Below are 24,971 nucleotides of genomic sequence, written 5' to 3'. Positions count from 1 at the left end.
ATTTCTTCAAGTCGCAAAGCATATCAATATTATTATTATTAACATTGAAAACACTAGGAATGCTTTTAATCTAGCACTAGGAATTGTAGAATCCACAGCAATAAATTATCCAATAAGGTTCCAAAACCATAAGCAGTTACATGTGCTAAACCATGAGTAAACATTACACTGATTTAAAAACAAACATAAAATCTAAGACAACAGAGAGCTGTAAATATCTGAGTATTCCATACAAATACTTGGATAGTTAAGCTGTAATAAACATAAAAAGAAGAATGTAAATCTTGTAATGTAATTAACAAACCTCCAATTTATCAACTTTGGCATAGATGTGGTTCATTTCCATCACCTTGTCTTTAATTAGTGGAATGGTCTCATCCAGGATCTGGGATGTATCACTTCTAATCTGCATGAAAAAAAGGAAAAACAACAAAAAAAAGCATCTCACATGAAGATGAATCGATGATAAACAGTTCACATTTTCTTTCACATAAACATTTCAAAGCACTTGTACTAAGAAAAGATATCACAGAGGCCCTTCTGTAAGTATGCTATAAAGTAGAGACTAGGAAATGGACTTTCTCAATTAATCCGTGAGACAGCAAAACAACCAATAGTAGTTGGCAGGACCCCCACATAAAACTGTAAGCAGCTCCCTCCCTCCTCTTTCCAAATTTAACCAGTGGACTTCAGTCATTTCCATACTACTCCTCCCAAGAAATCTCCCACTTTCTGTAATGAAGTACTGTACACATGATGGACTTCAAAAAAAAAAAAAAAAAAAAAGAAAGAAAAGAAATTGCCTCCATTCCAACCTCCATGCTTTGACTTTACTGGAGAACAGTTGATTGATACTTCTGATCAATCAGTTTTTGAAAAGCATTTGAATTAGCCCATGGCAAATATTCCTACTTTAGGGGTGACAGGAACATCACTTACCTATGAACAGGTACTAAAAGACTGTTTACACCTAATACAATTTAATTTGCAATGCAGAGTGGCACTAAAACAGCAACAAAAAAAAATAGCTGTCCTGGATCAGATCTTTGAGTGCATCACTTTAGGTGTCTTGCCTTCAGTGGGGGCTCAGGACTGGTGTTCTCAGTAGAGCAAGAATCTTCACCCAAAGCTACAGCATAAGCACTGAGAGAATGTCTCTCCCTCGTCCCTGTCACTTTACACAATAAGAAGTGCCCTACAACAGGAAAGACTGTATTTATTTTTGACATCCATGCGAGAGTCTGAACCTTATCCGAAATCCTGCTAAGTGTCCTGCTAGCAAGAGTTACCCCACTTCCTATATAACCTACAAGTGTTCAGTTAGGTGGCAATAAGGTATACTTCCAGTCACAGGACTATAGCTAATGGAACGCACAAAATAAAAATGATGGGTAAGACGAGCTGGGAAACACTCTTCTGCTCCTGACTCAAGGTAGATGTTTCACAACACTTTACACCAAATCTGATTCACTGCTCCTGCAGTCCTCCTCCTCTCCCCTCTGCCTCTGGCTGCATGTTCCCCCTCTATGCCTTGTGCTGGCGCCCATCAGATTTTGAAGAGAGGCAGTTCAGGCAGATGAACGGATAGAAGAAGATTCCCTTTGTCTCCTTGGGTTAGTTTTCTGTTGATTAAACTCCCTGACCAAGCTGAGCATAGGATCAGTCAAATGACAGGGCCACAGGAAGAAAAGGGGAGCCTGCAGAGCCAAGGAGAGGAGCAGGACCACAGAGAGCTGTGCCAACCTAGACAGGCTTAAACTGCTGTGGAAGCATACCATAAGCTACAACGTACAAAAGCCGCTAGTCAGCACACAGCTAACTCCTCACTGTCCACAGTAACGGTGTGGGTGGAACGGATAGGAATAGTACAAAATAGATATAAATTAGGCTATGAAGAATATGCTGTGTGCATACTTCAAAACATTTGCAAATGATCTCTGATAGAGAACAGCAGCCGCTTTAGCAGCAATGGGAAGAGCAGTGCCAGGAGCAAGCAGCACATGTTCTACATCCTATGTACTACTCAACTGTTCTGCAGACAGAGATACTTAAAGGAAGGTAATCAAGAGAAAGCTGCATTTTATAAAGCAATTTCATATCCTTTTTACTTTATTTTGGTTAATAAAAAAAAAACACTTGTACTATTATTCTGATTAAGATGTCAGCTCAGCAGTCTTTGCTTAAACAAAGTCATCAGCAACAAAACATTGGCTAAACAAGAACAGAAGGATGTGGCCAATGAAGAACAAAAACCTATAAAAGTAGTGGCATAGGACTAAATGTGGTATCTTTAAATGAAACCAAACTAGCCCCACACCATGCACTAACACACATTCTGGCTTGAAAAAAAAATGGGAGCCCTTTCAAAAAAGGAAAGGGCAGCTAAGAACCTGTAACTAGCATTGCTCTGCTTCTGCCATCATCTTCCCTCCCAAACTATTAACATGGGAAACAGCAGCAGAACAGCAGCAGTGGAGAAATCAAAGGAAAGGAACACAAGAAACAACCACCCGTACAACTGCTGAGAATCTGCTTCAAAACAAAGCAGTGGAGCTCGGCAAAAGAGGATTCACAAATCAACTTCATGGAGGCTTAAGCTAAGTTCAGAGGCAGAGTGTCTCCTAAGAGGGAAAATGTGGCTTTTCTCTCAAAAGAAGTCAGCTCACTTAAGGCCTTGGTTTCAAGATAAAAACGATATCAAGGAAGTATCCAGAAAGATACTCAAACGCATACATTCTAAGTAGTAAAACAGCTGAGCAACAACTCACTGACAAGAGAAACAAGAGGCAGCTGAGCCCATTTCTATACAACAAGGTTTTTTCCTCAGTTAAAATGGAGTATAGCAGCACTTGGTTTACTTCTGGACTACACCCGCTCCGCCTACAGTTTTAATAGACTTCAAGAATAGAGGAACCACGATCCTCTAGATGACCTCTCCAGAAAAGGTTTTTGTCCCAAGGACTGAGCTACAAGATCTTCTTCCCTCAACTTCGTGGCGAAGAGTAAGAATCTTGTAGCTAGAACAATGTGAATCTGGAGTTGGACTAATACTGCAAAGACTCTTCTGGGCATCCTGGGATTTAATTCAAAATCTCAAATCAAGCGCAAATGTCTGCTATAAAGCAATTTAATGCAAGACCCATGCTTTATAAGATCTAATACATACTTAGAAGTTTACCGATGGATATTATGACTTGCTCGTTGGTTTTTTTTGTTTGTTTTCTCTTTTTTGTTTGTTTAGAGAAGCTGTGTTTTTATAAGTCTACTATGAATAAAGCTTTATACATATAAAATGACACACAGTAAGACTGTATGGTGTTTTTATTAACAGAATGAGTACATACGGGTTAAGTGTTTTTATGCTGCTGTAATTGTTCCTTAATAAGAGATCACACATATCTATCAAAAGAGCAATAACTTTCTATCGTCAACAAGCCAACAGTTTCTCCTTCCATATTACTGGTCTCAGCACCAGATCCACAGACATCTCCCCCAGCAGCGACACAACTCCATACGCAGACACACACTGTAGTCTTTACAGTATGCACTTTATATCCAATGGAAAATGAGCACAGACAGCTGGGCAGGATGCCTGTAAATGAAGTCAGACTTACATTTTCTAACATTAAATAAAAATATAAAATGAATACAGAATAAAAGAGTCAAAGCATATAAATTCCAGGGTCGTTCTACTCAATTCTTTTGGCTCAGCGGTAGGCAAAAAAATCCCTGTCATAAAAGATGCATGAAAAGCTGATCGGTGATCTGAGGTGAGATTCATACTCTGATCAACAATGTCAGATTAAAATTCCAGACGAAATTTCCAAGGGTAACAAATTTGTTGCCTAATGTTGGTCTCCGAAAGGACTAGGGAAAAGCTACTCTTACAGTTAAATGCTAGATAGCTACTGTAAATATAAACACAGTCTGGGTCATAGTCAGAACAAGGGAGATGTTGTACAGACCTAATACAAAAACTATGAACACAACAAGCTCAAAGCAGACACGGAACAAATCTAAACCATCTTTCTTTAACGGTAAAAGCAAAGCAAACAACCAATACAAGACACAGGAGAGCAGCTTTTCCAGCACGCAGTCTGTGATGAAAGGAAATGATATGCAAATATGATTCAAGAAGAGTCATTCTGCAGCAGTCTGCAGAACCACAGCAAGAGAGGAGTTCAAGAGGAGTCAGCACATGACAAAGGGAAATGATTCTCTTGGTATAGCAACCTCTCGTGAGCCAGAGAAAGCAGGACTGCTCTGAAGCTCCACATTATAAAACTAGATTTATTTCCCTTTCTGCAATTCATTTTACTTTATCTTGCTGCAGGTTTAGCTGAGTGCTTGAGCACAAACACCAGAGCACAGCAGTCCATGGAAAAAGCCTGTATTCCACTTAGCGAGTTTTGCTATGCTGACTGGAGGAGGGGGTAAGGAGGGAAGGTTTGAGCTTCATCTTCTGACAATTCAAGACAGAAAGACTAAGCCCAAGGAGGAAGCAAACCAACAGCAGAAAAGTCAGTTAGAAGAGAGCACAACTAGAGTACAAATGATGAATTAACATACAAACCAGGAATGCCATGTTGCACGTAGGGCAGTGAGACCTGATCCTTGCCTACACCACAGCTTAAGCTGTACCACTTAAAACAAGCACAGAGTCTGTTACCTTGTATTTTGTAAAAACTGTTATTTTGTCAGCAAAAAAAGTGTAACTGGAGCCACAAGTCAAAGATACCATGCAAAATCTGGTTGTTGCTCGGACTTGTTTGAAAGGATCTCTCTATACTCTTTTCTGGTCACTGATCCCATATGTTAACATAAAGTAATATAAAAGAATCACCAGTAAAACTAACCACTCAAACTGAAGAGCTCAGTGGTGAGAAAAGGGAAAACTGTGGTTGGTATGTTCCTGGGGAGTTAGCAAGCCCCAGCCACAGCAAGCCAAACGAAAAAACCTCTTACTTTCTCTTCCTCAGTGATGAAACCAGGTTTCACACCTAGGGCATTATGGAGGACACTCTCAAACTGTTAACTCCACAAGACAAAGATAAACAGTTAGCAGCTGTTTTGTGAAACCATATTAAAGCAAACTTTACAAACACATAATTTCCCTAGTGCTAGTTCCATGCAAAGGTTCAATGGCTTGAGAACCACCAACTTACAGTTTTATAAACCGGTGGATATGCTGAACATACATATTTAATAGAAAGAAAAGTATCACACATACAGATTTCTATATACCCACACATCCTCTTCAAGTATTAGAAGAGAAAGAAATTGGAGTAGTGTATTTCCACATGAAACCAAACCAGGTATGCATCTCTGAAGAGCTATCATTTTCAGTCACACTTTTAGATGTACGAGACACACAAACGATTTTATCTAAAAACGTACCCAACTATGACCCATAAAAACAATACAAGAACAGCATGAACAAGTCTGGTTATTGTGAAATTCTTTGCCTTTGCGTCACCGGTTCAAATCATAGCTCAGTTAAAATCATAATTTGATAATTACACTTGAGTGGCTGTGAAGCCACACGAAAGATGTTAATTCACTGTGCTGAAGTTAGCACCCTAAGGAAGACACCACAAAAAGTTAACCGACACTATCATTCTCCTAGCACAATCTGTTCTTTGCAAGCGCTCCTTCCATGAAAAACGTGAGGCACACAGAAGTGTATTTACACTGTCACACTATCTTACCCACTATACAAGTAAGCGTCCTTTGTAAGTGTTGTGCCTAGTCAGGTACAACTTATATAATCTGACACTGGAAGCAGTGATTTGTCTTCCCAGCACTGAAGATCCAGGTTTTTCACCACTGCAATATCCAAACCTAAGCATCGAGAGCACTTGCAAGTGGAAAGCAGCAGCACATTCAAAGGAGAAGAGCCAAACGCCTTTAGGTGACTACCTTACCGAACACCCGACGGAAATAAGCAAGATTCCCCTTGCCTCTTGTTGGCATAGACGAAAGACCAAACTATTGCTATGCACAGAAACTGGAATCAATTCAAATGCTACATTATATTTATCAGATCCCCAGATACCACTTGATGTGTTGCTGAAAGGAACCTCACAGTGTAGGTAATGCATAGAAAGGCAACGAATCAACACACTGACTGCAGCTCTTTGATATTCCCAGATAAGGTCAATAATCTGCATACTGGCTAATTATTCACAGCCTGCAGGTTGTGGGAAAATGTTTTCATGGGCAAAGCAAAGACTGAAACTAGATTAGTGTTTTTTGTAGAAAAGGTTGGCAAGAGAGGAAGCCTCATGGGAGGTTTAAAAGCTCACTGAATCCATCCGAACAAGCTAACAATATTCCATATGTTAGAGCCAACAATGTAAAGTGCATGTCTGATTGATGGGCAGAAGAATACAGTACATACAAATTCTTAGCCAAAACTCCCAAACAGAAGAACTGAGTGAATGAACTTAATAGTAAACCAGACAGAATACAGTCAGTAGAGAACTGCAACTGATTCAAACCACTTGCTCTGAGCAAGCTGATGTCATACCACTGAAGCAATCCTCATCTTGCCAGAAAGAACTCAAAAGATTTCTTGGCCCAAGAAATCAATCTCTTGTATTCTACACTTTGCACAGACTAAGTGTGCCATATTAGAGAATCTAAAGCTGACAAATATAAGCCAAGATGTACCAAAAAATAGACTGTGTGCTCTGAGGTTCGCATGCTCCTTTACAGCTATTTTTGTCAAAAGCTGAATGGAAAAGAAATGCTTAAACAACCACTAATACTGATCCATCCTTTCAAGGCAGATACTTCTTTTTTTAGGTCCCTGCAAACCATGTGAGACTGTCATGAGCCAAGCTTTTGTTTCTTTCCATTCTCTGTCTCTTCTTCTGGAAGTAATGATGCTTCCTTTCCATAAACCAGAAACGCAAATAACAAACCAGAAAGCTCCAACAGAAGTCAGAAGAATGAATAACTTGCTATACTCCTGACTGGCTTGCCTAGAACAAGGACGGCCCTGCTTCTCTTGAGCAGGATTCACATTTAAAGTGCAAGATCTGTCCCATAACCAAGCAGCAACAGTCATTAGTCAGCTGATGATATTTTGCATAAACTGTGTCAAATGTATTAATGTGAGTTTTCAATAGATTCTTGCAAAGCACACCAGATTGCTTTGTGGACACCTATGACTTATGAGGTCCATCCTTGTGAGTAAGCACAGCATTTCTCCAGACCACACTGGGACAAAAACTGGAAAGATGCTTAAAACACAATATTGCATCTGTTTTGTGAAGAGAAGACAACATGCAGAAAGGCCAGCACACCAACACCTTTCATTTGCACTGAAGCTAGTAAGAATAAAGCAGGGAAATTGCTTTTCAGCTGCCTAAGTGAAATTGGCTGCATAATTTTGTTATGTATCCCATTGCTTCCTTTTGCATACCCCTCTCCATTTATCTGTGCAATTCCTAAAAACCATCCAAAAAAATAGCTCTTAGACTGCACGTCACTGAGGAGACACTGGCTGGCCATTTCTATTAGTTTATCCAGTACTTCCGCAGTACTTCAGCAATCGTTGTTACGAATGACACATACACTACACAAGAGGCTTCTAATGAGAGAAGAAAAAATGTAACAGCTAACAGAAGAAGAGATGGTCAGCACATCAGAGAATAGAAGGGAAAGTCCCTCTAAGTAAACTGGGTCCATGCTATCTGAACTCTCCCTGAACACTCTATGAAATGCTCAGGAAGAGTTAAATTGCAGTAATTTTAAGGTAATTTTACTTTTTCCAGCGTGAGAAGGAAAAGTTGACAGCAAAAATGACATACATTCTTTTACAGGGACACCACAACCCAATAGCCTTCAGACAGCATATCCTTACGCAGAAAGCTTGGGGTCAGCCGTACAGTACCACCTCTTGCTCTGCCGGCCTACCATGAACAACCAGGTACTGACAGCGGCTAAGGCAAGCGGTCACTCACGATCTCATTATGAGCTTGCGCTCCCCGCTCGGTTATTCCGGCTGTATCAACCTCTTGCTTTTATTTGGATCGGAGGCTCTTAGGGGAAGTGACTAGCCCACTGCGTGTGTACAGCGCCTGGCACAGGAGGCCTTAACTCCTAACTGCGAGCGCCGCCATAACGCACGCACTGGCTAACGAATGGCGTAACCTCTGTCTGCACCGCCCAGCCTGGCACCACTGCCTCGAGGCCCCGGAGCGCTCTTCCCCTATGGCTTCACCGCACAACGTGGGTAACAGAGAGGATGGCAGCAAACCTTGTTCCGGAATTTACCATTCGCATCCATCTCTGGTGTGTTACTGCGCAGCAAACCGGGGCGCAGAGCACACGCCGCGGGGGCAAGGGACGGGCAGCTCGTCAGGCCTGCCAGCGCCGGCCCCGGCCGCCCCGGCGCACCACCACCACCACCACCACCGCCGCCGCCACGGCGCCGGCGGCGGCCTCCCCGCGGGCGGCGGCCGGGCGGCCCCGCCGCGCGCCCCGTAGCGCCACCTGGCGGGCGCGCAGCCCCCCTGCGTGCGCAGCGCCGCCGCCTTCCCGCGGCCGCCAAGATGGCCGCCCCGCGCGCCCCCCCCTCCCGCCCTCCCTCCGCCGCCAGCTGCCGCCCTGGCGGCGCGCGCGGCCTCCCAACGGCTGGCAGCGGCGCGGCCCCCGCAGCGGCGCCGAGGGGCGGAACGCGGCCGCCTACCTGGTCGGTGATGCCGCAGAACTCCTCCAGCCGCGCCAACAGCTCTTCGACAGTTTCTTCTACTTCTTTCACCTGAAGAGAGGAGGGAAAAACACAAACGCACGGGCGTGTCAGGTCAGTTCAGTTCAAGCGGCTGTTGCGCTTAGTTCCCAGCTGCATCAAGGACAGCTGGGTTTTGTTTCAGACAAAACCTGGGAACGAATGGAAGTGTCACCACGTCAGGTGGCTGTTAAAAGCCCCGACACCTCTTTCTTTACCACCTATCTAGGAGATCTAAGCCAATCCGTGGAATTTTAAAGCAACCATGGTATCACCAACACCAGGAGTTCCAGAACCAGACACGGTTAGTTATGTTAAACTTTCTAAAGCTCCTGGGGGCCATATTTCAACCACACAAGTTTAGAAACTACCTTGCTGCTTTTTTTTTCTTCCCCCCTCCTGTCAAAGCACCAGTCTCTAACTGGGGTTTCACAGGAAGAGCGCACACACACAAAATCGCAAGAGTCAAGATAAAAATCAGGTGAAGGTTTGAGAGACACACCAGATCCTGTTTGCTGGCTGGTATCTCCTCACCACGTTACTATGAAGTATCTCGCTAACATCCACCTTTGCACGTTCATACCTGCAAGGCATTCCAAGTTGTAGACCCTACAATGAGTTTTCTGCAAACGGGCTTCTAAATCTATGAAGTCAATGTGTATTTCAGCAAAAACTCCTTTATAAACATCTAAGTTCTGAAGTAGAAAGGTTTATTCTGACGTTTGCATTTGGACACAGACAACACATGATTTATAAAAGTCAACTGGAAGTTGCAGCCCACATTATTCACTGATAGAAAAAAATGCTTTAAAAAATCCATTAGCAAATAGCTGGAAGAAAACACCTTGACTATTCTGAAGCAGATGAAATGCTACGAAAGAAAAAAAGGTAGAAGGGCTGTTTTGGACAGCCACTATAGTCTTTTCCCACATCAGAAAAGGAACAGATATTCAGAACTCCAGAAAAACTCAACAGCTACAGCTGCATCAAAGCCAAAAAGCCTGGCATACCTGCTGTCTGCCGAGGAAAAAAAGCTGGTGGACTCTTAACTGAACTCTAGAATTAAAGACTGTTGTTGACAAAATCCCAGTGAAGAAGTGCAAACTAAAACTCTTTTCACCTGGAAACCCAGTTAAGGAAACTTGAGCGGCCTCTGAGATTCAAATTGCAAAGTTAATCAGTCCAGCCCTTGGGCTCACTCTACGATTTTCTGCCACTCATAAAAGTGTCCAAGGTCCTCCCAAAACAGAGAAAATTGCTCTTGCCTGAAACAGCATGACAAAGTTTCTGTCATGTAAAGGGCATCAGACAGAAGAAAGGGTGCAGGAAGAAGAAGAACAGGTAAGAAGACAAATGCACTTTTTCAGCAAGGGGTAGGATAGAAAATACTAGACTCCAAATGTTTTTAATGTTATGGTAGCCTACACTTGGTTCAGATTGAAGCAAATGGTAAAATAAGAGCAACGTACAAGATTCATCACCCCAGAGGTTGTGCTTTGCATGGACTGAAGATAGTCACTATGGCATGCAATTCCTCTTTTACTTTATAAAACCTATTCCATGAGAAAACATTATTCTCTACAAAGCTTGAATCAACTTTTGCAGCACAAAGAAAATGTTCTCATATATTGGACACCTATTTCCAGCCAAATTCTGTAGCAGAACAGATTTAAGAGAACAATTTCAGGTATGGAGGCAGGCCAGGAAGCAGCTCATGCACCAGTAAGAAGATGGTAAAAAGGAAGGGGAAAGCCTTTTGCCAGAGAGCAGAGGAGAAGCAAAGTAGAAACAAAAGTTATTAGTGAGGCCACACAGCACACATCACTCTAGAAAGGGTGTTCTGAAGAGGCTGCTGGAAGTCATCCAGGAACAAATCACATGAACCCAAGAGACAAAATCCACCACGTAAAGCGTGAGTACTATTTCAGGTCTGCACATCATACAACTTGAGGAACAACTCAACTCCTAAGACCCTTATGCCTCCAGGAAGGGATAGTCACATAAGAACCTCAGTGAACAAGCAAGGTTCCTGCTACCTAACATAACTGTGATTGAACAGGTTTAGCAGTAGCCAATTTGACATAATGCACTTCTGCTTATCAGTGGAATGACAGTTCATATTTAGGAAGCAACAGCAGATAAACATATAGCTACACAGAGCAATTGTAGAATTCTAACAGAAGTGATGCGGGTTAAAGATTTTGAGCTAATTCACTCTAAAGATGTGAACATATGTACGAAAATCATCTTCGACATATATCAAATACTTTTGCTACAATTCTCGATCTTCTCTCCAAAAAGCTTTTTCACATCAGAAGGGCACAGTTATCACCAGCAATGTGAGTACAGTTACAGTGGGACTGTGAGAGGCTGGAATGGACAACTGTCATTGCTGTAGCCTTCTTGGTTAACAGAAGAGAAGGTAGTAGTTACAAAGCAAGGTCACATCTAAGAGCAGTGCAGTCAGATTCAGGAGAGTGATTCAAAAAGTAGGACAAATTATGATACCTCAAAGAGGAAGGGAAAGGCAATAGAAAACCTTCAAGCACATGGATGAAATAGCGCCTGTTTTCACAAGGGCAGCAATGCACTACTGGGCTACAAAAATGAGATCAGATTTATACATCTTTTGTAGGTTGAATTACACTCAATAGATTCTCTATCTTACCTGGCATTTCATCTTCTACAAGTTGAAATTCTCAATTTCATTTTACAGATAGTCAAACTGAGGCACAGAAAAGCATCTTAGGTCACGCCAAGTCAACAGCACTAAATTAAGAGGAGACACCTCATGCAAATGCTCAAACTTGCAGAAGGAATCCATCAACCCATCTACCCAGATGAAGACAAAAAGCTTTAGTGAAAGAAGTCCTTCCCCATCCCCCCTCAAAGACACCCAAATCCATAGATATTATAGTTTTATCAAAGAAAGTGCTTGCTGTAAGCTTTCTGCATAGGAAACATGCAACATAACATATGGTAAGTAGCACAAACTCCAGGTTAGATACTGTATATGAAATTAAGTGAAAAGCATTTTAGGTTTCTGCTAGCTAAAAATGTTAGTGTTCATAAAACATTAGAAAAGCACAGAGCAAAGAAGAGATGGAATTGTCACTTTAACTTACGTTATGAGGACTCCACTTCCTCCTATTGACAACAGCACCTTAAACAGAAGCAAGGGCAAACCCTGTTGTGTCATATGAACTGTATGAAAAAGTGAGGTAAATAGCAATAAGGGGAAGAATAAGTGCCATAAGTAAGAACCTATGCAGCCTTAGACATTTCATAATAACTTTACTTTTTATTTTATGGCTTTGATAGGAAAGCTAAAGTTTTAAAAGGCTTCACTATGCAAGTTGCACACTGCTCTTAAACAACTCTTTTTCTAAATCTTTAAGATACTTACTCTATTGCATGACCCTAACATTTTCTGGTATTAACACTGCTCATGACTGTAACAAGAAAAAGCAGGAAGAAACTTAGGTTTTCTCTGAAAAACCTAAGTAACATCAGAAGAGGGAGTACAAAGGTGATGAACATCCATCCAAGCAGGCAATGTCAGGAATGGTACAAAATGTTGACCTTCTTTGGAGCCTGACATAAATACTGCCTCTGTGGGTACAGAGCACCTAGAGCAACAGAATACTAATTCTGGTTAAACTTGGAGTATTAGTACAATACAGCTATACGATAAAACAGCATATTAATAAAGAGCAGCTTTTGGGCTAATCTAAGATGTTTTTTCTTCCAACTCATCTGCTGATCAGCTTCACTTAATTTAGAAATCAAGGGAGAAATTTACTAAACCACAGCATTTGTAGGCTAAGTCCCGTTCCATTTGGACACCCCTCAAAAAGACTGTGCAAGCCAAATTAGTGGGGAATTTTGAGGATACACATCAGCGCTTGAAGTTTCATCTTTCAGCACTAGCAGGAGAAAAAGCAACACTTATAGTTTCAGAATACAGCAGGAATTCATGTTTATGATTCCCCTTAGTATCACACAACCACTCATATGAACCCAAGGTCTCAGGACGGTATTAACAGACTTGTGTGTTCAGTTTAAATGCCTTCATCTGGCATTTCCTAGTTACTCTAGGCCTTCAGTGGGAACTGTCCCAAGTGAGCAAGCATCAGGAAGAGGAACTTGAAAGATCCAGGACTTTGGCTGAAAGAATCCACACTTTGATTTCACAATGACATTTCCGTAACTGTAGGGGACATTAGCTCCGCATGCAGCAGATGTACATATGCTCATAGCAAACAAGTATGTATATCCTCAGTCCACAATTATGTCCTATGCATCTATACAGCGTCATGCAGATGCAAGCGTTGCTCATGTTCTGAGTAGCAGGGATGTGACCTAACTTGACCCCAAAGCTGTGCAAGTATGTTAGAGCAGCACTGAGCTGAGACTAACATGTATTGCCTCAGAAAAATTGTTAGCAGAAACCTGGCAGCTTTGGGTCAGCTTAGGGACCACACCTGTGAGCCTATTAAGGTTATTCCTTAGGTGCCTGTGTCTCACCTGAACTCCGTGTAACATCTCCACAGTGGCATAAACTGTCACACCATGTTCATATTGTAATTTCACCCATGCAACATTTAAGACCTATCCATAAAAATTTCATGGTCCCTTTTTTGTGTACACATCTGAACAGAAGAAACCTCAAAACACATTGCACTCTGCAGGTTTATCAGAAGAGACCCATGGATGCCATAGCTCAAGGCACGGATTTCAGTGGTGCTACATGAATTCACATCCCCCTAACAATCTGTTCCACGTCTGTCTGTGGTAAAGATTGCTGCACAGAAGAACAGTTCTCCCTCTGCATCTTCTTTGCATGTTGAAATAAAAGAACAGAATTTCTATATCTGCTTTCTCCTCAGAAAGAAACAGCACTCTTTCACCGCACTGCACATAGGTTAAGCTCTAGAAAGACTACTGCTAAACAACAGAAAAAATGCATTCTTTTCAAATAAGAAAGAGTTTCAGTGACTTTATATTGTTAATGGCCACATTTAATTTATGAATAACTTGTAAGCATTCAGTCTGAGAAAGTGATTTCTTGAAATGAAGCCTTCTTAAAGCAAAAGAACATAATTTCCAGCTTTTCTGTTAAGTGTATTTTACAGCAGAGCAATCCCAGATGGCCTGCAGAACAATTCTATCAAACTCCCAGGCATTTCTTGGCAAGTCTGTGCACAGTCAGATTCACAGGCCTGAAGCCACTGCCACAGACACACCTTCAGGACTAACACATGTGACACAAAGAGATGGTCCAAAATTGATACCAAATTCACAACTTTGAAAAGACTGGGTAATGGTAGCAATCATGAAATGCATGACTGTAAAGCAAGTGTAAATTCCGTTAATTTAATAGATTGTGCATTAAGAAAACCCTCCACCTAAAGAAGTTGCATTAGCCCTACAGATTACTATTGTTTTCTGACTAAACCTGCAGACATGCTTCAGGCAGGTAGCTTGCTGATATTATTAACCCTTCTAATATATGCCACGAGTATCTTGCATTCATAGTGTTCTGAACAAAATCAATTGCTGGTATAGAGTGTGTTACAGGCAAAAGCAAAGTTCACTGACACCACCAAGAATTAGATAAGTCAATTCCAAACAGATATACAATCCTTAATCTTTACTCTAAAAAGTGTCATTTAGCCTGAACATAACACAAGTCAACAAGAAAAACAACCGAGAGGAAATAGATGCAAATGAACAAGTTAACACCGTTTCTTTAAAAACATCCTGCTATAAAAGCAAACTAGGCATAAACAAAGCCAAAATATTAAGTTTTAAAAAGGACTCAGTTGCAATTGTTCAGCAGATCCACATCGTTTGTGACAGAGGAAAAAAATATATACTTAGGGGCTGAGTGTATTTACCACACCTTCAGAAATAGCTAAGAGAGGCCCATTAGCAAACTGCAGTATAAACAACATATATTTACCGTCATCTCTAATTAGGTATTTACTAAGCAGACCATAACCAGCTTTTTCCAGCTGATTACAGAACTGACTGTATATTTATCATTAAGGTCTGAATTAAAACCCACTAAACACATTTCAAAGTTATGATGAAAATACAGGGTGACAAGTGTTCCTTAGCTAAGACCGTAATTTCACAATCGCTTTAAAATTATATAAGCTGGCCTTGACAATAAGAATAGCCTACCTTCTCCCATCACTTGCTTATGTCCCTCAAGCCAACTCTTTACATGCAAGAGCACAGATGTTCACACAGTGAAATAAATCAGGAAACTCATCTAGTTTAAGAACTAACCATTGATTTCTTTGCCAAATCATTTTAGCTCAGATCAGTTCTCCAATTCAATTCATTACACAGCAATGTTAAGGTTAGTGCTGAAAAAAAACATGTAGCTAGAGGATGAGTGACGTTCAGTCTTTCAAAAGCAGTGTTAATCTTATCATGAAACTTAGCCAAACACACAACAGTACCACTTCCAGCTGGCACTTTAACGCTCTCTTCTATCCACTGTTGATTATCCTGTTTATTTAAGAACAGAAAAGAAAACAAAAAGAAATTAAAACCACAACTTCATTTTGTAACCTAAAGAGGAAAAATACGCAGTCTAGCTTTGAGGTTAGCTTTCCTTTCAGACTTTCTTTCATGTAGTATATACTATACCATAGTAATATCCCTTTCTCACCACTTCCCTTTAAATGTCTTTGTTTCCGACACCAATCTCCACTCGCTTTTTTCCAAGCCCTAGTTAAACCTTTATATCTCCCCTCAACACTACTACTTTGGTTTTGCCTCAACCTCAGTATTATGCTCCCATTCAACATTGGAAATACTTATCTGCTTTTCCCCAGGAAATTTTATTTTTTTTATTCCAAGCTCTCTCTCCTTTATTCAAGAATTTGGGTCATGTATTCTATACTGTCAACCCTTCAGGGCCACAATACATTAATACAGTGCTGTAACTTACCACACTTTGTTAAGGAACACAGAAAAAAGAATGAGTATTAGGTCTCTTCTACAAAGTTTTCCAAAAAACATTCGGCTTCCACTCATAAAGTTAAGCTGCCTTTGTCAGAGCTTGAAGTGCTCTCCTGGCATGTGTCCCACCTGAAAAGGTAGGGATAGAAAATTTTAAAAGTGGCCAGAGCAGAGAACCTGTCTCTTTATAACCATGTCTCTTTATAATTTGATAAGCTCAAGCTTCATTATATTTCAATATTTCAGTATTTTTAAAAATTAACATTCTTCAGTAAGATGTCCGACTACGTCAGCTTCAGAATACTGGGGGGAAAAAAAAAACTATGAGGGGAAAATAACAATCAGTATATAAGAAGAAACAAAAAGAACAGAACAGCACTCACAAGACAGCTATATTTCAAGGTGAAAACTAAATCTGAGAAAGTCTTTCACAACTATTTTAGGATACAATCCAATCAGGCAGAATGATATTATATCATACAGCATATGTGTGAAAGCTTCTACTTGGCAAAATCTTCTACTGGACTATGCAATACCTTATTTTGCATTCTTCATTGTTATGGTTTCATGTGCTATGACTGTTATACAAAATTAAAAATCATAATGAATACCAGGAATTACCTCCTAGAGGAAACTGCTATTGCAATTCTCTCCGCAAAACAGAACTGAAAGCCCTCATTCTGATTTCTGCAATGCTATTTGTGATATGCGACGTAGCTGAGCTAGCAAGGCAAGGCCCGTAGGCAGAGACACTTAAGAACATTCCACAAATGCTGTGATTAATCCATGAGTATCCGTTTTATAATTTAAAATATCCAATTTATTATATCATTGCTTTGAACAAGCTATCAATATGTGCAAGAATCAAGAGGGAACAGTATGAAAACCAGTGTTTTATTTCAGCTGAAGAAGCCTGAAGGAAACAGAATGACTTGCAAGTAATGAATAGCTCAAGTTGTTTCTGTATTCCTTGTAAGGACTAGCAGGCTCAGTCCTCAGTTACAAAGAAGACACAATATGCTGCACAGTGCTATACATAAAATTTGTTTTATTAATTGGCAGGTCATCTTTATTTCTTATTTAACACCAACATAAGTGGCACTTTATAAAGCCAACAGAATCAAAACAGCTTACACTAACCAGTACTTTAGTGAAACTTCTTCCCTGCTCAGTAGTTCGTTTTCCACTGTCATGTCAATTGAGCTTGAAAATTCATTTTTGTAACTGTTAATAGCATTAAGAATACTTGTTTCTGGTCCACTACAGTTGTGTAGATTACTAACAAAGTGAATCTGAATCCAGAAGCAAGACAAAAGCTGTCAGGGGTTTAACCACATGAAAACTACGTGGACATCAAGGACTTAGCATTGTATCATCTCCTTGAAAATGCTAAACAGAAAAACAAGACAAAGACCTAAAGATTTGGATGTATGTAAGCAGTCTGATTTATTGCAAACCACAGATAACCACATATGGGAAGATGACATTGATGGAGCGATGATGATGTAAAGGGAGAAGCATAAGGAAAAAAAAATGCTCTGAGTAGCTAATCTAAAAGAAAGTTTTCCTGCTCTTTATCTCTTGGAGGTAATAACATTAACATTTTACTGCCAAAATAAAGGAAGAGGTGGGGAAAAAAGGCTGGTTTAAAGACAATGATCTATGACTGTTTTTTCCCTTGACAACAGGAAGCTTTCACTAACCTGCCCAAAGAGGATTTCATTCACCTTATCACCACCTTCAAGCTCAAGCAAGTCAAGAGACTACCTACAGGACAGAACAGGGGACGCTCATGATTGCACTCTGCTTCTCTTGGAGTCCACAGAGACTTTGTCTCTTCTTTTTTTTGGAGGGGGAGGGGAAGTCTCAGCCCAAAGTACAACTTGAAAACCTCCCTCTTTGCTCTCGAGGATCCAAAACATCCCCTCATCCCCAATACCCTTGCCGCTGTGCACGAGCAGCACCGTCACCACCCTGACGGAGCCAAGCTGCCAGGCACCGCGTCTTGCGGTACCCAAACCCAACCAAGGCCCTCAAACTAGGCACTGGTCCACGGAGGTCCCACCACGCCTGCAGCCCGCCCTTAGCGGACCTGCTCTCTGCAAAAACAAGCGGTAGCAGCAGCAACAAGCCCAGCCATCTTCATCCCAAAAACATGCCGACGGTTATTCGAGAGCTCAGCAGCAGCTCAACTTTATCCAACACCGCATCCTAGACAGGGCAGACCCGAGACTAGGCCCTCCTCCGCCGGAGGGAATATAAACATCAACAAAAAGAAGAGGAGGAGAAGGGCAGGGGGAAGGAGGCGGGTCCGAGACCGGGGCCGGAGGGGAGCTCCCAGCGCAGCGAGGCAACTCCGCTCGGGAGAAGCCGGCCTCGGCGGGCGCCTCCGCAGCCCGGAGAGGCAGGGAGAGCCCCGGGGACGGCGCTGCGCCTGCCGCCGGCAGGCTCGGCCCGCCCGCGGGGGAGCTCGCAGCCCCCCGCCGCCCGGCCCGGCCCGGCCCTGCCCGCAGAGCGAGGGTCGGGAGCCCGCAGCCCCGAGCCGCCCGCCCCGCCCCGCCCCGCCGCGGGGAGCCGCACCTGGGGCGCTGCCCTCAACCGCCGCCCGCGACCGTTACACCCGCGCGAGACGCGCCGACCCCCCGCCGCCCCCTCCCCCCGCTAACGGACCGCCCCGAGGCGGGAGCGGCCCCGCGCATACCTCCTCCCCGGGCCGCGGGCCCCCAGCCCCGCTCTCCGCCGCCCGCAGCATCCCCTCCGCGGCAGCTCGCCGCCGGTCCCCGGCTGAGCTCATGGCAGCCCCCGCTCCGCCCCCGGCCGCCGCTCCGCCTCCCCGCCCAGCCAGCGACGCCGCCGCCGCCGCCTCAGCGCTCGCCGCGCCGCAGCCCGGGCTCGGGGCGCCACCCAGCGGCGCCGGGGGTCCCGCTCCCGCCCGGCCGCCGAGGGGAGCGCGGGGCCGGGCCGGGGCGCCGCACAGCAGCCGGGAGGGGCGCGAACGGCCCTTGCCGCTCCCCCGGAGAGGAGGGCCCGGGGCTCATCCTCGTGACGCGGTTTCTGCAGTACGTCCACGCCCGAGGAGCGGCATTAGTAAAGCCACACCGCACACGCAGCCCCTTCCGTCGCCAGGAGAAGCGGCGACTTCCCTGCCTTCGCCACGCGCTGCGGGTGGCATCACGTACAGGCCTCGTTCTCCTGCTGACAGCTTCGTGCGCCGCTGTTAAGGGAAGCGTTACTGCAAGGACTTGATTTACTAAGCCTGCACTGCTACCTAGAGGTCAAGGTGCTCAATGCCCAGAGGCACGGGACTTCATGTCTAATGTCCAAGCAAAGGCTGCAGCTGAAAATGCAGCTCCCGTGGTGCTCAAGACCTCTGTGCCTTACAATTCCCCGTTTGTAAAATGAGCACTGAAATGATTTATCCAAGTTACAGAGCCAGTCAGTTCGTGTCAGGCAGAGCAGAACACAGATCTTCCCCTCTCCTGCCTGTTCTAAGCCACAAAAACATCCTTTCATTTCCCCAAGGACCAAGCTGTGAGAGACTCTAGGGATCTCATTAGGCCTTCTGGATGCACCTGCACTACAGAAGATGCTCTCCCTTGCATCAGGCCCCCTTAAAATGCAATCTGAATTTTAAGAGTGTTTTAGAGAAAGACATAATCAAGACAGCAGTTGCAGTTGCGGCAGAAAGAGTCATCTGTCCTCTGTTAGCGGTTCTTCCTCCTCTGAGCAGGAACTGTGGCCTATTTGCACAGAAAAATGGAAGCTTACAGGGCGGCCAAGCAGCCTCTGGGGTGGCAGGGACTTAAAGCAGTGTGCAGTGTTTCACAGCAATCAGTTTGAGACATTATCTGATTTGAGAAGTTTTGTTTGCAGACAGTCCCAACTGAGGGAGAGGAAAATCCATTAGAAATTGTGTAAAGATTAAATCTGCACGAAACTAGATAAAATATCATCCACTTTCCTGAAGAAACTAGAGCACTAGTTAGGCCTGGAGCACTGTTTAAAAGTGTGGTTATTAAAAATGTTTTATATAAAACTCTTTTGGAGTGCTTGCAGAGCACAAGGCCACAAAAGACCCACACTATCATCTAAAGCTTTTCTTGGCTTTGGATAAGACCAAATTATTGCTGAAGAATGGGGGAAATTTAAATTTATCATGAGAAAATGCCCAGTTTATAGCAGTTTGCTGAGAAGCTCAAAGAAGCCAGGCTTGAAGAGGTACTTAAAGCAATGGGGGAGAGTGGGGAACAACATACCTGAAAAAATCATCAGGTATTTGCAAATCCAGACCTTCCACTGACTGTCACCACATAGAAGGGAAACACACTGCATCTCTGTGCATAAGTCTCCAAACATTTGGGGTTTGTTTCGGTTGCAAACTCTCCGTGTCTGAGAAGATTTCTCCTTATGTATTTGTACAATCATTAACAACATAGGCCTGATCTCTGCTGAGCCAGTTAGGTATCATCTATGCTGCAGACCCCAAGAGGTTTGTGTTCTGCTTTTGAGAGAAACAGTTCTATCAGTGAAAGATAGGCACCAGCTTAAGCTTCAGATGATGTTTGGAAAGCGTATTTGGGAAGCTTAACAACAGACCAGAAGGGGGTCTCAAATTCTGGTATATATCACAGAATCGCTGTTTTGACACAGTTATCTACAATAGGAGGAAGTACATATGTTTAGAAGTCAAGACGTTTGCTTAGAAGAAACACAAGAAGTCAGGAGAGTATCAAGAAAAGGCTTATCAATAAGGTCTACTAGACTAGAAATATCCCTAAAAAAGTAGAAAAATCTCACTGCTACAGTTCTGTAACAATACTGAAGAAATAGGAATAGTAGGAAACCTTCATTGGTAAGTTCTGTTATCTTAATATCATATTATACTACTCATTAATTTTATAATGAAGATATTTCCATTAAAAAAATCTCACCAAGCCCTGGTTACAATTTAGTTTTGTACATGTATTGTTTTAATACACTAATTTAAATTTAATCACACAACAAGCCAACATTTACTTTAAATGCTTTAGAAGTCGGACACTAAATTAGATCCCTCCTGATTATTTCATGCAGGCTATACCATCCATGTGAGCTTTACCATTGACATACAAGAATTATTTACTGAAGAAGAAATTTCTCATGAGAAGACAGTGCAGAACAAGACATGCATTATTTTTCTATTTCTGTGGCTGAATAGCTTCATGACCTTCGTGTCTCGTTTCTCTGTCTGTAAGATGAGGATAACACTATCTTCACTCTCATAACAAATTTATCTGTATAAAGTACAGTCAAAATACTAGGACAGCCATTTGTTGAATCACTGTCATTTTTTCAAGTTACCAACTGTGCGTGACATGACTCAAAAAATCTTGACCGATTTGCCTGTTATACAGATCCAGTGTAGTAATCACTGGAAGTATTTTCAAAAGACAGTAACCCCAAATTATCTTTTACAGGTAGTTTCAGCATTAAGTTTTAGCTCATTTATTTTTACGTTTGTAAGAAGGTATCTATTTCCCCCCTCCTTTTATAGCACAAAAGGAAAAGAGTAAGAAGGGCCTAATTAACAACGAGATACTAAAATTTAAAATTTCTGGATTATAAATTCCAACCATTTATGTAACCTCATGTAATATTCAGAGAGTCACAGAAATCTGTATTTATATATTCAATGCTTTGTCCTCAGCATTTATAAGAATTCAAAATCCTTTGCATCCTCCAGTAGAAGGATGCAAAAGCACCACAAATCTTTACTGGGAGTACAGCATCTGGTATAATAGCAAAGAAACAAAAACCCTGGAAAGGACTTGCAAAAAGATCCTTGATCCAGTCCAGTGTCTCACAACAGGAACACTCTTTTTCATGCCTAGAGGTAATGTTGTTATAGCCACGAGGGTCTACAGAGAGAGGCAAGGCTTGCAGATAGGGATAGTGTATTTTATTCAGCCAGCTAATATAGCTTAACATCATAGTCAAACTTTTGTCTACTGCAAAAATAAGTATTCCCCTTTGCAGTATGCTGGGGCAATTATATCCTTCATTAGCATATCTATTTGCTTCCTACTTTTTGCTTACTTATTTACTTAGCTCCATTTTGTTTCACAGCTGTGAATAACTAGGCCACTTATTTTCAGAACTGATTTAGGCATGCCAGATTAATGACACACACAGGATTTGTCTGTTGTATAAAAACATTTTACTGGCATGGCTACAAGCATGAACCCCTGCACTGGATGAAGTCCCTACCTTCTCCAGCTCCTTTCACATTTTTCTGCTATTCTCATCTGCCCCTTGAACTCTGTTCCTTATTTCTGAACATTGTCAACAATTCTCTGTGCCAAAAAAGAAAAAAAAAGCCATTATCAGTAACCAGGTATTACCAGGTGCTCAAAAGAAAACATACTGAAGAAGTCATTGCATCATAAAGAACAGGAACCATGCATTCCTATGGAAAGCAGAGATGGGTGCGATAAATAAGCTCTTATATACTTTCTTACATTTAACATCATGTAGGGCCTGATAAAAGTCTTTATCACTGATGAAATGCAACTTCTTTTTCTACTTTCAGATAGTAGAGTAACAGTTCAAATAGACAGGAATGCTAATTGGAAGGACTGGAAGTTATATCTTATTAACAACACTCCTAAATTGTTGTAATAAAGATTATAGAAGGCTGGTAAAATAGTACAGCACTTCAAATCAGTTTGTGCATTGTGTTTCTAAAGCACTTCTAAAAAAATCAAGTATACTGCATTTAGTCCTCAGACAAATTTATCTCCCATTTGAGAGGGAAAGTACACAAGTGATTTATCATAGCTGCACAAGGAATCTGAGTTCTTAAATCTTGGCAACAATCTCACCTCTCCAAGAACCAGCTGTACCATTTCTTGCATACTTCTACAGCATCTAAGAACAATACTGTTACTGTCCAATGGATTTTTTCCTTCATGCTAGTATTGGAAGCCATTTATGAAGCTACCTTAAAGCTGCTTATTCCACTTCAGCATTACCACATGCCAGCATTACATAATAGAATCTGAATATTGATAGCTGTATTGCAAGGAACATGTAGATATTCATTAGAAGCAATGCGGGCAAGTCTGATACTACAGTATCACAGCTAGTTTCAAGATAAGAATAAAATTTCAAGGGTTGTTTAGTACTGAACTGTATCTTTCTCCTGTTGTTATACCAGGGAGGGGGAATTTTTCAATTGAAAATCCTAGCAAGTCTTCCTATCTGCAGATATAGATGAAGAACTTTAAATTCCATAAAATATAGCTACAGTCCTAGCACCTTGTTAAGAGCTTGTCAGGTCAAGAGTTAAGTACTGTTGGTATTTGGAAGACAGACTGGGTAAGTGATCCTGAGAGTTTGGAATGGGGTATTTCTCCATTAGTTTGAGAGGTAAGATGAGAAGCTCATCTTCTATGTAGGATAAGAAACTTGATGACACTTGCAGGTACAAACTTTTGCACCCATATAGTCATAAAACACTACAAATACTTGACTGAGACAGTGGCTGTGACTTTTTTTTTTTTCTCCCTTATAGCTTGCACCTTTTCCATGTAAACTGGGTACAACTTCTGCTGCAGAGACCAGGTCCAAGTTTGAGACCTATTTTGTGAGGTATATTGACACTTTCTCCAAGTGGAGCTCTACAGATTGAGTGCAAGACTTGTCTCCAGTTTCATTCTGTCTTCTTATATAGAGCATGAGCTGTATTTAAGTCCCTGATCATGCACAGAGGATAACACTTGGTTGCTTGAGCAGCTAATGGATGGTGGTTGCCGTCATAAAAAGTAACCTTGTGACCTTTAAACAGGATTCAAATTCTTCCTGAGTAGTTTTTCCTGAATATCTTTCTTCCTACGTGTTTTACTGCGTAATATTTGACAGTTGCATTCCATCTTCAAGGAGAAAGTAGCAGTGAAATTTATGGTCTTCCATCACATCGAGTTTCTTCATTTGGGAAAATTACCAGAAAAAAATAGATATTTAGAAGTAGTGTTGCTGACCTGCATGAGTGCACATTTTAATCTCATTTTAAGTGTCCCAGACTAGCTTCTGTACTGTGCCTCCATTGCAGAATCAGACAGATTGAGATTAGGATTAGTCTAGCCTATTTGTCATCAGCCAATTTAAAAAGCCTTATCAAACTTCCTTTATCCTCATGGATATACCACTAACCCCATATGCATACCTGAGGACACATTCCTTCGGCACAGCCCACTAAGAATCCAGGGGATGGGATTACTGCAAGAGCAAGCACTAAGAGGACAAACTCTCTCATATATGGAAGCTTGCTGGAAGGCACAAAAACCACTATTAGTGGTCCAATATAGTCTGTATTGCTGCAAAGAGCACTACATCTGCCTCGGTGAAAGAAGGCAGCACCCACATTCACTGTCTCAGTCCCAAAAGAACACTGGAGAAGAGATGCATTTGCAGAGTTAGGGTCAACACCAGACTAATTCTGCAAAAGTATACCTTACATCAAATACAGTGTCCTATAGATTCATTATATTTTAGACCTCCTTAAAAAGATTCCTTACACAAGAAGGTAAAATTCACTATGAAACAACTCAGAGTTGCTAAGAAGTGGCAGTTATATCCCACTGCACATTTTCAGTCCATCTATCGGTAACAAACTTTCTCATACAAAGCTAACTTTTGTAAAGCTTTATTGCCTTTTGTAGTCTATCTTTTTTTTTCAGGCTGACCAATCCTCTACTACTCAGTCGTTCTTATACAAAATGTATTCTATAATGCTGATAATCTTTACCATTTTTTTTATAGGTATGTCCCAGTCCAGTATCCTTTTTGAGATGAAGCAACTAGAACTGCACGCTATATTCAAAATATTGCTGAGTGGTGGTTCTATACCGCAGCATTGTCACACTCAAATTTTGTCCTTTATTCCTTTCCTGAAATGATCTGTTTATGCATGCTAGCAAGTACTGAACTGAAGTTTCCATTGAACTATCATAGCCCAAGATGGGCCAAGCAAGCTTGGGCATCCATCATTACGTATGTCATGCAGATAGCATAGACCAAGACTGGTTTTTGCCATTTTATTGCCCAGTCTTGCAAGGCCTGTCTGCAATCCTTCACAGATTTTGTTCCTCTCCTCTTCAAAATACAGTTTATCCAAAACATACCTGTAGCTTAGATTTTTAAGCTGCAATAGTAGCAAGTGACTTGCTTCCACAATAATTTGCATGTTAAAGAGTCAGTAACTTTGAAATCTCTCCCA

General features: G+C 41.9%; 1 protein-coding gene across 1 annotated transcript in view; it reads right to left on the bottom strand.

The window, feature by feature from the left end:
• BCAS4 (breast carcinoma amplified sequence 4) overlaps positions 1-18,509 on the bottom strand; it is an 82,812-nt gene extending 64,303 nt beyond the window's left edge. The window contains exons 1-5 of the mRNA XM_064521809.1: positions 18,417-18,509; positions 15,211-15,259; positions 11,863-11,900; positions 8,699-8,770; positions 305-406 (exon numbers count right to left, since the gene is read on the bottom strand). Coding sequence (XP_064377879.1) covers positions 305-406; positions 8,699-8,770; positions 11,863-11,900; positions 15,211-15,259; positions 18,417-18,509 — 354 coding nt within the window. The remainder of the gene's footprint in view (positions 1-304; positions 407-8,698; positions 8,771-11,862; positions 11,901-15,210; positions 15,260-18,416) is intronic.
• Between the last annotated feature and the right edge of the window lie 6,462 nt (positions 18,510-24,971).

This window comes from Dromaius novaehollandiae, chromosome 16, assembly GCF_036370855.1.
Source record: "Dromaius novaehollandiae isolate bDroNov1 chromosome 16, bDroNov1.hap1, whole genome shotgun sequence".
Taxonomy (NCBI): domain Eukaryota; kingdom Metazoa; phylum Chordata; class Aves; order Casuariiformes; family Dromaiidae; genus Dromaius; species Dromaius novaehollandiae.
Note: the sequence above shows the minus strand (reverse complement) of the source record. Positions and strands in the feature narration are given on the sequence as shown.